The sequence below is a fragment of the Diabrotica virgifera genome, chromosome 4 (genome assembly GCF_917563875.1).
Source record: "Diabrotica virgifera virgifera chromosome 4, PGI_DIABVI_V3a".
NCBI lineage: Eukaryota > Metazoa > Arthropoda > Insecta > Coleoptera > Chrysomelidae > Diabrotica > Diabrotica virgifera.
In genome coordinates, this window is record NC_065446.1 from 246,636,051 (window position 1) to 246,652,083 (window position 16,033).

Below are 16,033 nucleotides of genomic sequence, written 5' to 3' on the forward strand. Positions count from 1 at the left end.
ACCCAGTAGAAGCAGAGTTGCAGCTAATGAAGAGTAGGCTCTTCTTCGTCAAATTCCAAATCGAATATTTCAATGTGAAATAACCCAAAAACTGAGCACTTTTAGGGGAAAATTCATTTTAACTTTTTTAAAGTGTTTAAAAAAGGTTTATTTTTGTTTAAAAAAAAAAACTTGTAATATTAAAAGTAAGTGAATTACGCTCAAAATACTGTTGGTCCCTTTTATTTTTTGGTAAAAAAATCGCGAAAATCACCCCCTAATTAGCATCACATATACATTTAACATTACCACTTCACAAGTTACTTTGTCTATGTATTGTTTATATGATCTGTAAGTTTCATCGGTCCAAAGTGCTTCGTTTTGAAAAAGCTGTAGTTAAAATGGCTTCAACGAGTAACTAATCACGAGTTTAGGCAAATTTTGAACAACTGTAGCATAACCAATTCTTGTCTAACAAGAAAACAAAGAATCACAAATATTCAGAAAAGCAAAACGTACATTTTATTACTTTTTGAGATTTTTGGTATTCCTAATTGTTTTTAAGTTAATTCCTGGCGTGAGGTTCTAATATTACTACATTTTGTATATATTTAATAAGTTATCAGTAGTAATTGCACAAGAGCTCTAAAATTCTATATTAATTTTAGAGTTCGAGTGCAATTTGTTGCGATTATTTCATGAATAAAACTGTTCAAATCCAAAATTTATTGTAATTTATATATGTAAGTACCAATTAGTGAAATTAAACACACAGTTGTTATAAATATGTATTTGACGGTTGAAAGTCATCACTTTTTTAATTTTTAAAACATTTGTCATTAATGTCACTGAATGTATTTTTTCGTAGCAACGAAGAGCATCTGACGTAATATGCTTAACGACGGGAGATTATCAAAAATTATCACCTTAATTTGCATGTCTGTAGCTTTCTATTGGTCAGAATCTCCTATGAATGAAATAATCTACATAATTGCAACTTACTGAGACATACTGTATAAATCCGTTTAGATTTATGTTTTCCTCGTAGGTTTATGTAGTTCTTTCAACTGTAAATATTCCATTATATTTTCCTATTTATATCAATATCCATACTATCAAATCCTCTATCAGAAATCAATCAGTTCCGAGAATTTACATAACTGCACTTTGACTGACGGGCATATAGCACAGTGATTGATATGCACCTTTATCGGTTCGAAACTAATTCTTCGAGCGCCCATGTTGGATGCTGGAGATCGACCAAGGGAGGATAACAGGGGTTATATGACCGACGTCGCTCTCTCGTGAGGGATTGGGGGTCGGGCGGGTCGGTGGGTGCACCCTCTAAACCCCAATGGTGCAGCTCCATCTCTCTGGATCCCGAAACGACCTTTCTCCACAAAGGAAAATATTCTTTCCCTCTAAAATCCATCTCGAAATGCCGTTGGTTGTTGTAACTATGGTTTTAACAGGTAAAAATATCCTCGAAAAGGTCTTGCAAGATGAAAATATTTTGCGAGTAAGCCGGACTGAAAAGATTAGTATTTGGAAAGCTGATATTTTTGAGAATATAAATCTTATTCGTCATAACATACGCACGCAAGTATTATGTTCGTAAAATAGAAATCAATTGTTAGAGAAATATTTTTTGAATTCTTTCTTAAATAAATTGAAAAATAAGTCATACATAATATATATTATATTGCGTGACTACCTAAAGTAGCCACATATGGGAAACTTTTTTATTACTAATTTTACGGAAACAAATTATATTTCATAAAAAGTTCTGAAGGGTCTAAAACCTAAAAAGCAACTATCAGATATCAAATTTAATCAATCTTATACGATGTAGGGGATACCTGGGCATAACGAGGCTCGGGGCAGAACGGGAAATGCATCGGTGTGCATAACTTACAGTCGTCATAATATCGGCAATAACGCCATTCGAACGAACGTGGATTGACTCACTTCAGTCATTAGAAAGAAACTTTTAAAATAAAACTAGAATTTTGTTTTGCATCAAAATGAAAATACATTTTCGCGCCACGTAATATTCATATCAGATCTTTTGTAGCTGGAATATTGTATGCGCCACTCATTTTTACGGCGTTTAGCGGTTTTTTATTCTTGTATCAGGAGGTTTTCAAAGTTATTTATAAATTAAATGTATAAAGTTGAATGCAGTGTTTTTCGATTACACGTTAAGCTTTATAAATGGTCGCCTTTGTCGCATTATCTCCCAAATGTCCATCGAATGTACACTAGATTTTTTTCTATTCGAAATAGATTGAAAAAAATATTGGAATGGCCGGTAAATGAACTCGGATTGCCCGTTGCCAGATCAAATTAGCGTCGTAACCACTACAACTACATAAACCATTTAGGGAATAATCGTTTATTGGATTATACTTTTGTAGCTTAATAGCTTCTAAACGGCTTAACCGATTTTGTTCACTAAACATGAGTTTGAAACCTATTGACAAGTAATATATTATGCATCTAAGGTCAAGTATGATAACTGATTATTGAGCTTGAAAAACCGTTTTCGCATAAGAAATAGATTGGATCATACTTATGAAGCCTATAACTTAAAAATTCGAATTTTCCCGGATATAAGGTATACACCGTTAGATTCGTCTAGAGTCCTTCTACAAACGCTCAGTTATTGGCGTCCAAAATTTTAAAAGTTTAGTTTTTCAGTTTTTCGGCTGTACTGAGCCGTATGTATGTCTGATCCTGACAGCTTAGACACTATTTGAATGCTTAACTCAACGCTATTGATTTGGTGTATTTACTGTTCTCCTGTCTCTATGCCGTTTTGTACCTACCAAGTCCTATAGCTGGCTTATGGGTAGTCAAAACTCACAAATTACACCGGTTCTAAATCGCCCCTGACCCCCTCTACAAACACAGAAAAAAAATTCAAATCGGTTTAACTTTTCTACACACATACATACATACATATCCACAAACATTTTCCCTTTGTTAAATAAAAATTGACTCATATTTCTGAGCTCGGTAACTTTTGAACGGTATAACCGATATTCAAAATTAGACATGCGTTGGAAAGGTAATGATTGCTTCTATTAGAAGCCGCAAAGCTCGGAGTTAAATTTTCGAAGTTTCTGGGAGTTTTTGGGACGAGAAAAACAGACCCTAAATAGGAAGGGCCGTAAAATCCACACCCTTGGACCAAAATGGATGGTTGATATATGAATGGGTGAGTCTTTTCCTGAACTTTAAGATGGGAGTTGGCCCAATTTCCAATTCAGTCAGATTTAGAAAATCGAAAATTTCGTGTATATATAGTGTCGCGTGTAGGGGGTGTAGGTGTGTGCCACTGGCGAGAACTGCCGTTCTCTGGTAATGTGTATGCCAAATTTCATGTTAATGCAAATGTTCTTTAAAATTCGGAGGTTTTACAATATTTTACCGTGAGTGAATGGACTATTAGACATTTTTTATTTGGCATTGTTTTAAACACTATTTATACGTTTTTATTTATACCTATACTCACAAAGAACAGAGCCGCTTGTTGAAGCTAGGTACTAACTCTTTATATAACAGAGTAATACAAAAATTCAACAATATAAGTAATTTTAGAGTCAAACAACCATAATTCATCAAATACATTAAATATCTTCTATAATAGATGTAACGTAGTATATTATAAAGTAAGTTATTTATCCTTTAGGAAACTAGGTAATTTTCAATGAGCAAGTAAACATGTTAGAAAAAAATAGGACTCACCTAGTAAAAATTTCATTCCTGAAGAAAATTTGGACACAAAACACCAGATTACGCACTAAAATAGTCATTTCTACACTTTTACAAAGTTATTTTCACGATTTTGCAAATATAACACACGCCGATTTATTCGTCCATTACCTACTCTAAATATCGAAATGACATTTATTTCGGGTACCTATCTACTGTCTTTTGTCTTCAATGCACACTCGAAAATTCAAAGCACTGGTAACCTAGCAAAAAACTTTAGTGTAGACATAGAAGTAAACAAGTTTTTTACCAAATTACTGCAGGGTAGGCGCTGTGCGATTGTAATTTATGCAGCAGAGTTTAACTTAATTTTATTTTTATTTTCATTGAAACGTATTTTTCTTGAGATCATTTAAGATAAAGGTACTAGGTTATAATATTTCTCTAAAGCTATTTCCTGTGGCTTTTTAATAATAATATCTAATTAGTCCAGAAAGCCACTGCGCATCCGCTAGGAAAAATATTCTAATTCGGATTTTTTGCACAATCTTACTCAAAAAGGACTACTCCTTTTAACAAATTTGCATGTTGCCAGGACCAAAAGGTGGTCAAAAATTTTTTAAACGTTTTTTTTTTTGTTTTTTTCCTAAAATTATTTTTTTTGCATGGAAAAAAGTTTTTTTTAGGTTTTTTGGATCATTCCAAACAGAAAAGCTCTTTAGTGACTTTTCTCTAAAAATGATAGTTTTTGACATATAAGCGATTAAAAATTGAAAAATTGCGAAATCGGCCATTTTTAACCCTCAAAAACTAGGTGAAAAACTGAAAATTTGTATGTTGCCAAGGTAGGTAGATATTCTTTAAACATCGATTGATGAAATCCCGAAGAGTTTTTGCAATACAATATTCAAAACTCCTTTGTTTTTTAATTGCTAATCAAGCGTGCGCGACACTATTTTCCACCGACATGACAGTATGGTGCAAATGAAAGGAATAAATTCGTTATTTCGTAAACCGGAGACTTTAAGGAAAAATTCCGAAACCGGTCGATTTTTATTTTTAAGTTATGATATTGTCACATATATGGTATACTAGTGACGTCATCCATCTGGACGTGATGACGTAATCGATGATTTTTTTAAATAAGAATAGGGGTCGTGTGCTAGCTCATTTGAAAGGTTATTCAATTCTCTATTCAGTAATATAAACACTTACATAATTATTTATACAGGGTGTCCAAAAAAATTTTATTAAATTAAATTATTTGACAAAAAAGAAGTAGAAGGACACACTGTATAAATAATTATGTAAATGTTTACATTATTGAATAGAGAATTGAAGAGCCTTTCAAATGAGCTACCACACGATCCCTATTCTCATTTAAAAAAATCATCGATTACGTCATCACGCCCAGACGGATGACGTCACTAGTATACCATATATGCCACAATATCATAACTTAAAAATAAAAATCGACCTGTTTCGGGATTTTTCATTAAAGTCGCCGGTTTACGAAATAACGAATTTATTCCTTTCATTTGCACCATACTGTAGGTGGAAAATAGTGTCGCGCACGCTTGATTAGCAATTAAAAAACAAAGGAGTTTTGAATACTGTAGTGCAAAAAACTCTTCGGGATTTCATCAATCGCTGTTTAAAGAATATCTACCTACCTTGGCAACATTCAAATTTTAAGTTTTTCACCTAGTTTTTGAGGGTTAAAAATGGCCGATTTCGCAATTTTTCAATTTTTAATCGCTTATATGTCAAAAACTATCATTTTTAGAGAAAAGTCACTAAAGAGCTTTTCTGTTTGGAATGATCCAAAAAACCTAAAAAAACTTTTTTCCATGCAAAAAAAAATAATTTTAGGAAAAAAACCAAAAAAAACGTTTAAAAAATTTTTGACCACCTTTTGGTCCTGGCAACATGCAAATTTGTTAAAAGGAGTCCTTTTTGAGTAAGATTGTGCAAAAAATCCGAATTAGAATATTTTTCCTAGCGGATGCGCAGTGGCTTTCTGGACTAAATAATATCTTCTAACATCTAATATCTAATAATATCTTCTAATAACTTTTTAATAATAATATCTAATAACATCTTCTTTTATTTTTAGTGTTCATTTTACGGTTATAAATAGGTATACAGGGTGTTTCATTAATAATTGGAAATATTTTAACTGTAGATTGCTGAGCTCAAAATATTAAGGCTTAACCCAAATCACCTAGTTATAAAATGCTTCCTAAGCGAGCTAGAGCTCTTTGATGATGAAGCCTTTTAATTAGGTTTTTTTTTAAATACCTCCAGAATGCTTTTATTTTGAACAACTAAAACTGGTACGCCTATTTATTTTACAGAGATAAATCGATTCATAAATTGCGAATTTCTAGTACCGGTCATAGGCGTCTGTTTTGGGTAGGACAGCGGTTATTATATCACATAACTATTTTGTCTTCAACTTCTAAGAATTTTTGACACTGGATTATTAAATTGTGAGGTATTCTAGTTCTTTAAGATATAGGTACTAGGTTATAATATTTTTCTGAAGCTATTTCTTGTGGCTTTTTAATAATAATATCTAATAATATATCTTCTAACAGCCTTTATTTTTAGTGTTCATTTTACGGTTATAAGTAGGTATACAGAGTGTTTCATTAATAACTGGAAATATTTTAACTGTAGATTACTGAGCTCAAAATATTACGGTTTAACCTAAATCACCTTGTTATAAAATGCTTCTTAAGCGAGTTAGAGCTCTTTGATGATGACGCCTTTTAATTAGGTTTTTTTTAAATACCTCCAGAATGCTTTTATTTTGAACAACTAAAACTGGTACGCCTATTTATTTTACAGAGAAAATCGATTCATAAATTGCGAATTTCTAGTACCGGTCATAGGCGTCTGTTTTGGGTAGGACAGCGGTTATTATATCACATAACTATTTTGTCTTCAACTTCTAAGAATTTTTGACACTGGATTATTAAATTGTGAGGTATTCTAGTACTTTAAGATATAGGTACTAGGTTATAATATTTTTCTGAAGCTATTTCTTGTGGCTTTTTAATAATAATATCTAATAATATATCTTCTAACAGCCTTTATTTTTAGTGTTCATTTTACGGTTATAAGTAGGTATACAGAGTGTTTCATTAATAACTGGAAATATTTTAACTGTAGATTACTGAGCTCAAAATATTAAGGTTTAACCCAAATCACCTAGTTATAAAATGCTTCCTAAGCGAGCTAGAGCTCTTTGATGTGACGCCTTTTAATTAGGTTTTCTTATACCTCCAGAATGCTTTTATTTTTAACAACTAAAACTGGTTCGCCTATTTATTTTACAGAGATAAATCTGTTTTGGGTAGGACAGCGGTTATTATATCGCATAACTACATATTTTGTCTTTAACTTCTAAGAATTTTTTACACTGGATTATTAAATTGTGAGGTATTCTAGTACTAAAAGGTACTCCTGCTTTAATTCGGTAGTATACATCGTTTTCTAGAAAAAAACGATTTGAAAATTTTTCGTTTTTTGTATTTGGAAAAAATTTGAAAAATTTTTTCAGAAAAAACGGTGTATTTTACCGACTTAACTTAAAACAAGTAGCAAGACTTAACAAAAATGGTTAAAAATAACGACACAAAAAATAATGCGATAAATGATTATAATTATTATTGATCAAAATAGCTGATCTTATTGTCGACTATAATAAGTAAGTGAATTTATAGTTTTACTTTTATTTCAGAATTCTACTGGAGAACCAGTTTATCGAAAAGTAGCTGTAGTTGAAAATTTCTTCGACATTATCTACAACGTTCACGTCGACTTGGAAGGAAGACCTGGCAAACACGCTGGACAAAAGAGAACCTACCGTACGGTGAGTCCAAAAATATTAAATCAGATCTCTTCTTCTTGGAGCTTGATTATTTCTATTTTTAACCATTTTCAATTTTGTTGCAACACGAAACTACAGCCGCATCATTATTCCAGTTCAATCAGAGAGTGCAGCAAGCACCTCTACCGGTTTCGAAACTTATTAGTCTCTCATCAGGAGGCGCATATGCTGCTCTCTCTAAACCAACTAGGACAAATCCCGGCGTGCAGTCACGGATTGCAACGAACGAAATGGCATAATAGATGCCCTAGCGGCAGCTGCTAGCAAAAGACTAAGTTTTCAATCTAATAACAAAACAACATCCAAAAATGTTATTATACATCCTACCAGACTGAAAACAATGGGAACCTTCTCTGGTAACACCTCCGAGGCTTCTACAATTTGCAAGCCATAACGGATGCTGAGACTAAGGAAGATGAGGGAAATTTACAATTTATAATTCACGTCCCATCTGCTCAGCGCGGTAAAGTTCCAACGAGAATGGTTCCATTCGTACTCCAATCAGAGTAAACATGTAAATCAAAAATGAATAATCATTTTCGTTGCAACACGAAACTACAGAAGCAACAACAGAACCTACAAAAACCCCTATTCACCATTTAAGTATTTTTGTTCTCTAATGAAACACCCTGTATGGACACGTTTAATTGTAGAAAGTTTACGAACAACATTACGACTGAAAAGTTGAAATATCGCATAAAGTGCGGGAATAGGAGAAAGTGTTGGGATGTGTGTATATTCCTTGCATATATCTGTATGTATGTGTATGTGAGGATATAAAAACCGTAGAGCCAATAAATGTGGTATATCTAGAACCTGGTCTTTATCATAAGAAAACTCCACCTAATATAACCGATTCGTCGGGAAAAATGATAATAGACGAAAACAAAATTCGAACAACCTGTGTAATAATATAAACGAACTGTATAATGATTATAGACCCGAAGAACTGGAGACTTTAGATGAAAGTGAAGGACCAGAAATACTACAATCAGAAATACTACATGCTATAAAATTGGCAAAAAAACAAGAAAGCCGTTGGTCCTGACAACATACCGACAGAGATGTTAAAGCTCATAAATAGTGGAGTCAATGAAGGTGGATATGAGTTATTATCTCAGATTTCGTTGAACCTCCATCGATTTTCATAAAAATTGGTGAGTGGTTAAAGGATACCTCAAGGAACAAAGGTGACATAGTGCCAACTTGCGCTTTTTGCATTTTAAGGGTGAAATATACCCATTTTTTAAAAATTATTTTTTAGATTTCTGAAAGTGCAGTCACTGTAAGTTTTCACTTCCTATTTCGTTGAACCTTCATCGATTTTCATGAAAATCGGTAAGTGGTTAGAGGATACCTCAACAAATAAAAGTTATATAGCATAAACTTGCACTTTTGCCTTTTAGGGGTGCAATACACCCCTACTTTTTAAATTGTAAAAAATGCAGATTTCCGCATTATGGCGCAAGTAATCTCGTTTAATTAAGAAAAATAAATATTTTTTTTTATATTTATGTGCATGAATTACATGTTTTTTATTTTTCAAACCTTATAGCAACCAAAAATCCGAAAATTAACAAGTCGAAAATCACGAAAACCTTATTCTTCTATATTTCTGAAAGTGTAGTCACTGAATGTTTTCACCCACGATTTCTTTGAACCTTCATCGATTTTCATGAAAATTGTTGAGTAGTTAGAGGACACCTCAAAAAACAAAAGTGATATGGCACCAAGTTGCGCTTTCTGCATTTTAGGGGTGAAATCCACCTTTTTTTTTAATGATAAAAATGCAGATTTCAGCATTCTGGCTCAAGCAATCTCGTTTAATTAAGTAAAATAAATATTTTTTAACATTTATGTGTATGATTTATAATTTTTATTAATTTTTCAAGCCTTATAGCAACCAAAAATCAGAAAATTAGCAAATTGACAATCACGAAAAAAATTATTCTTTTATATTTCCAAAAAGGCAGTCACTGAAGGTTTTCACCCCTGATTTCGTTGAACCTCCATCAATTTTCATGAAAATGGGTAAGTAGTTAGAGCATACCTCAAGAAACAAAAGTGATGTGGTACCAACTTGCGCTTTTATCCTGGGGGTGGATGTTATCCCTTCTCATGGGTGAACACTATTTTATTAAAAATAACCCCATAATTAGATAGAGGAGTAAATTCTAAGCAAACTTTCTTTTATCAAGTTTATAAATTTTTTATTTAAATAATGTTTCATAATTTAATAAAATATTATTGGTACAGTAAAACCTGTCAATAACGGCCACTAAAAATAAAAAAACAATTGGCCGTTATAGAAATGTGGCCACTAATGCTACGTTTCCTTTTCCACAAATACATAAAATATAATTGAAAATTTATTTATTTTAGTAATTAAAGCAAATCTAATTAAATATAATTCTACAAACAAACGGAACATACCTATCATTAGATATCGCAGATCACTTTGGCTGATTTTGTCTGCATATATATTATGTTTGAGGAATCCCTTTTTTTGTGAGACTGGATATAGGACATTTCTCAAGTATGAATTCACATGCATGGCATATCGCTGCTATACAGGGATAATAATCTATGCAATGTTATGGTACAGGCTACGTTAAATATGAAGTAAATGTGGAAGATATACACTGGTTATTCATTTCAATTTAATTTGATTGTTTTTTAATAGTTTACAATATTTAAAATAATTAAAGATATAAAGTTAGGAATTTCAAAAATAAATTCAGTTCTCACTGGCAGGGTGGGACATAATAAAGTACCATACAATACCGTTTCATTACAATGCTCATTACAGGCATTACAGGCTGCTCCGTTTGAGAAAACTCATACTCTCAAACTTTGAGAAAACACTCATTCACTTTCGACCAACCCTGTATTACCTAAAATTAAACGTTTTGCTAGATTAATAATTTTTAACAATAATAGACTATATTAAAAATCACTTGAACATAAATTGATTTTCTGATGTCAAATCACTACAATTATACAGGGGGTGAATATTGCTATGAAATTTGAAAAAAAAACGTAATTATCTTTTAAACTACTTCGTATAACATCACAAAACCTGATATTTTAAGAAATAAAACATAGAGGAGAATCCAAAAATGTAAAAATATACAGGCTGTTCCATTAAACAAAAGATAATTTTGTTTGACCCTGTCAATATGGGTGGCCCTGTATATTTGGAAATGTATTTAAATTCTGATATTATCTATGCTCCAATCTCACCTAAATAAACTTTTTTCATATCTCCTACAACAAACGACTAATTGGACTTCCCACAACCTGTATACATACAAAATCTCCGCTATAAAATTTTTTAAAAGAAAATGTTATTGGTTTTTTTTAAATAACTCCGTTAATTTTTGAAATATGAGAATTATCCAAAAACCATTACAAAGCTAAGTAAAAGATCTGTAACACTGTATTAAACATAACTTTGTAAATCCTTTATTTTTTTTTAATACAAGGTGAAAGGGCCCCGGTTACATGGTTCTCGCAGTAAAATTTCCGTTTTAAATGTTTCTATCTCGGTTATTTTTTGTCGAAAAAAAATATTAAAAAAAGAGAAAGGTTAAATAAAGTTAAAACTAAAATTTTGTTCTCTACCATTTTTTAAGTATATCGAGAATTTTTGGAGTTATTATCAAAAGAAAATGAACTTCACGAAAATTTGAAAAATTCAAATTTTTTTTAATCGTATTTTTTTTTTCAAAAATATGCATTCTAAACCGGTCAAAATTGTTGAAGTTATTACTCATGTTAAAATAAATAAAGTTTTAAATGGGTTACTATAAATTTTAATTTTTGTGGAAATGACGTAGGTTTCATTTTCCATTCTCCCCTATAAAATTTAAAAGGGTCCTCTTATTTCCATCATAACTTGCTTAATTTTGATGCTATCGACTTCTTATATAGCTTTTTGATAGTTACCTTTAAGTACTTTATTAAAATGTTTAGTATCTCTATTTAACAAAGTGCATCGTTTTCCTGTTATTTAAGCTTGAATACTAAGATTTGAGTACTTGCGGAAAAAAATCTACATTCAATTGCATATAACTCACTTTATATATGTAATAAAGGATTTTTCGAATAAGGAGCTTATTTATTTTTATATTATCTTCGATTTTGATAACAACAACTTTTTTGAAGAAACTTATGGTTTTTGAGTTATTTATGAAAAACTGCTTTAAAACATGAATTTTTTTCAGGAAAAATCAAAACTTTTGATCTTTAATAACTCAAAAACTATTGATTTATTGAAATAACTTTATATAACAAATTTTACTTATAATTTATCCCTCTATCGATTAGTGGTATTATTTTTAATAAAATAATTTCCACCCCCGAGAAGGGGTGGCATCCACCCCCAGGGTAAAAGCGCAAGTTGGCACCATGTCACCTTTGTTTCTTGAGGTATCCTCTACATACGTACCAATTTTCATGAAAATCGATGGAGGTTCAACGAAATCGGAGGTGAAAACCTTCATTGACTCCACTAAAATGAGGAAAACATTGGAATACTGGTCTAACTTTTCAATGATGTTTATTCGACTGGTGATATCCCTGAATATTGGTTAAAATCCGAATTCATAACTCTACCAAAAAAACAACGCCCGAAAAACTGTAGCGATTACAGAATCATAAGCCTTATGAGCCACACTTTGAAAATATATCTACGTATCATCCACAGTAGAATCAGACATAAATGTGAAGAAGACCAGGATGAAACACAATTATTTTCAAAAATGGACTGGGAACCTGGGACGCACTGTTGCACTAAATGTATTATCGTAGAAATACCGGGATCAAAGGAAATACTTCTTTGCTGTATTTATTGACTATTAAAAGGCCTTGGATCGTGTACAACATCACAAATTAATTAAAATATTAAAGGATAAATGAGTCTATATTCAATATGTACAAATCATAGCAAAATTATACTGGCGTCAAACAGCTACAGCTTTCATAAATGGAAAACCAACAGAAATATGTAAAATTCAAAGAGGTGTCATACAGGGTTGTATACTGTTACCGCTGTTATTCAATGTATATTCAGATAGAATATTTAAATAAGCGCTGCATAATTAGAATGGGGCGTGAAAGTCAATGGAATTCTGATAAATACAATCAATGGCAATAACCAGACGATACAGTTATTTTAAGCGATGATCAGGGCTGCTTTATCCATTAGGCAATATAGGCAGCTGCCTAGGGCGGCAAATTGTGAGAGGGCAGCACAGGGGCGTCATTTGAAATTTTGATTGGGGGAGGGGCAAGCATTATATAATATACAATATATTATATATGATGTAATGATGGAAATTGAAAGTATTTTTTGTAAATTTCAGTCATTTTCAGGGTCAGGGGGCAACTGCCTCCCCTGACGCTATCAAATGATGCCCCTGGGGTGGCAAAAATACTGTACCAAAAAAATATTTGTATTTAAAAATTAAAATCGAATAACAAAAATACATAGTATATTCATCCATCAATGAAATAGAAGCGGGCATTCGTTTCTAAATAGAATAAAACAAATTGCATTCATATCAAAAATAAAACAAACATAGCATTCTGTTATCTTAAACTTAACACTATTTATTCAAAAAGTACGGAAGTCATAAATTTAGTGATTATTGGGCCGACAGGGCCATAGGAGCGTTAAAAATGCTACTTTAAAGCACTAGTGCCTTAAAATTTTCAAGGCACTGCAGTTAAAAGTGAATTGTCAAATTGTGAAACGTCAAAATATTTATATTTCATTTATTAACATTAATATTAATAGTACAACTTGCGCAATTTGAAAAAGGTGGTTAAAAAGTTATTTAAAATTTAATTTAAACTGTATTATTGCATTTTTACACGTTTGTAGAAAAAACAAGTTTATGTAACGGTATAATATTTTCGCTAAGAATTTTTAGATATTCCCCTCGAGTGTAGACAACCAGTTCTACCTTTTACGGGTCATAGGTTTTATGGTATCAGCAATTAACAAAAATATTGTATTTTATAAGTTTATAACGTTTGTAGAAAAAATATTGTATGATATACGTGTTAAAAAGTGCATTTTTAATGCACTCATGTGAATTGCAGAATTCGCTTCGCTCATTCTACAAACTTTCACATGCGTGCCTTAAAATTGTATTTTTAACACTTATATCATAAATAACTTTTAAGGCGAAAAATTTTTTTGTCATTACTTTTTAAACATTATTAGAAATATGAATTGTAATTGCCAGACATTTCTGTGGTTTAAAAAGTAATGACAAAAAAAATGTTTCGCCTTAAAATAATTTTAAAATCAATATACAAGTTGATTGATTAGTGTGATAATGCTCAGTAGATCCGCTATAGTAATAGATAGCAATGAAGAACCTAACATTCTTATTTAAGGGACCTTTCAAGTATTACGTAACGCAGGTTGGTGGGGGGGAGGGGTCAAAAATCTTCAAAAACTGCGTCACGTAGGGGGAGGGGGTCAAAAGTCTTAAAAATCGTGTTACGTAATACTTGAACGCTCTTTAAATAAAAAATTCTGCTTGCATTTTTTTTTCGCATAAATGGTACATGTTTGAAGGGCGGCTACTAGAGAATTGCCTAGGGCGGCAATTGACCTAAACGCGGCCCTGGCGATGATATGAATGGACTGCAATGCGTTTTAAATGCCATTGACACAGTGGGAAGAGAGTTTGGCCTAAACATAAACTGTACCAAATCAAATACATGGTGTTTAGCCATTTGGCACATCAAGATTCACGGTTATATGTTCATGGTCATATAATTCAAAGAGTACCCAGTTTTGAATATCTTAGTTGCCATATTACTGAACAACTAGATCCAGATAAAGAGATAAAATGTAGAATCGAGATAGCCCGCAAAACATTTTTAAAAATAAGGTCATTCTTCTGTAATGATAACTTGCAACTTCAACTTCGAAAGCTCATGATTAAATGTTATATTTAGTCAGTCCTTTTACACGGTGTCGAAGCATGGACATTCAAAATATCCATCATCAATCGTTTGGAGGCCTTTAAAATGTGGCTGCACAGACGTATACTAAAAATACCATGGGCGGCTATGCTGACAAATGTGCCAGTCCTTAAGAGAGCAAATGCTGCTTGCGAGCTGCTTGATAATATCAAATGTAGGTAGATGGTCTATTTTGGACAAGTAGTAAGGGGAGACCGATACATATAATATTATTCTTCAACTTATTATGATAAGGTAAAATCGAAGGACGCAGAGAAATTGATAGAAAACAGGCCTCTTCGTTGAAGAATATCAGAGAGTGGACAGGCATAAAGAAAGCAGAACAACTATTAAGAATAGCTCGAGACAGAGACAGTTTCGCCATGTTAATCGCCTACTTCAAGGGGACTTGATAGGGCACGTTAAGAAGAAGAATATGTAGAACCCCTCAGCGACCTCTATTCACCATTTAAGTATTTGCGTTTTACAATGAAACACCCTGTATAAACACGTCTAATTGTACAAAGTTTACGAACAACATTTACGACTGAAAAGTTGACATATCGCATAAAGTGCGGGAAGAGGACAAAAGTGTTCGGATGTGTGTGTATATTTCTTGCATATATCTGTATGTATGTGTGTATGTATGTATGTAAATTCGTAGCCATGTCACATGTCGACGGTTTACTGTCTCTTCGGTTATCGCTTGATAGAAAATGAAACCTTAAACTCACATAAAATAACGGATTAACAATACCCCGTCCTCTACTGATTTATAATTCTTATAGTACAGCCGCTTCAGGGATGTTTATTTTTCTCGGGCGCCTTCCCATATTTTCGAAAGTCGGCAAAGTATTTATAAAATTTTTTGATTTCGTTTCTTCTTGAGAACCAAATTTTCTAAACAGTATCTTGTCCGAATCCACCGGCCCGTAGTGCTAGAGAGAAGAAGAAGTTAAACGGGACGCTGCGTACGACAAAGACTTACCCAATGAGACAATAAGAGTTTTATTATTATCACTGGTTTTATTGGTAATAATAATCAATAAAGTTTAATACATTTATTAAACAAAAATATGGCTACTGTTATTATTGTTTTAATGATGGATTTCAAAGACAAAATAGTTATTTTCCTAACAAGTGCAGAAAGTCATACTTTTCCGCACTCCACTGCAGTTTGCCGAACGACGCGAAGCGGGAGTTCGGCAAGCAGTCGAGTGCGGAAAAGAGACTTTCTGCAAGAGTTAGGAACAATATTTTTTCTACGAGTCTTTAAAAAATGACCAAATCTTAATCAATTAATTTAATTAATATGAAAATACATACCCAAATTAATTCTTTGACAAGGTTTTCAAAACCAAACTTTCAATATAATTAGTTAGCATGACGAGTATCTTGGTTTTCATGACGATGATTCAAAACGACTGTTATTGTCTACCGATTTGACTTTCGAAT

At 32.3% G+C, this 16,033-nt stretch overlaps 1 protein-coding gene across 2 annotated transcripts in view; it reads left to right on the plus strand.

Annotated features, from left to right (window-relative positions):
• Nucleotides 1-16,033, plus strand: part of LOC114334316 (nucleolar protein 4) — a 621,666-nt gene that overhangs the window by 288,827 nt on the left and 316,806 nt on the right. For both annotated transcript variants that reach the window (XM_028284355.2, XM_028284361.2), the window contains exon 3: nt 7,445-7,576. In XM_028284355.2, coding sequence (XP_028140156.2) covers nt 7,445-7,576 — 132 coding nt within the window. The remainder of the gene's footprint in view (nt 1-7,444; nt 7,577-16,033) is intronic.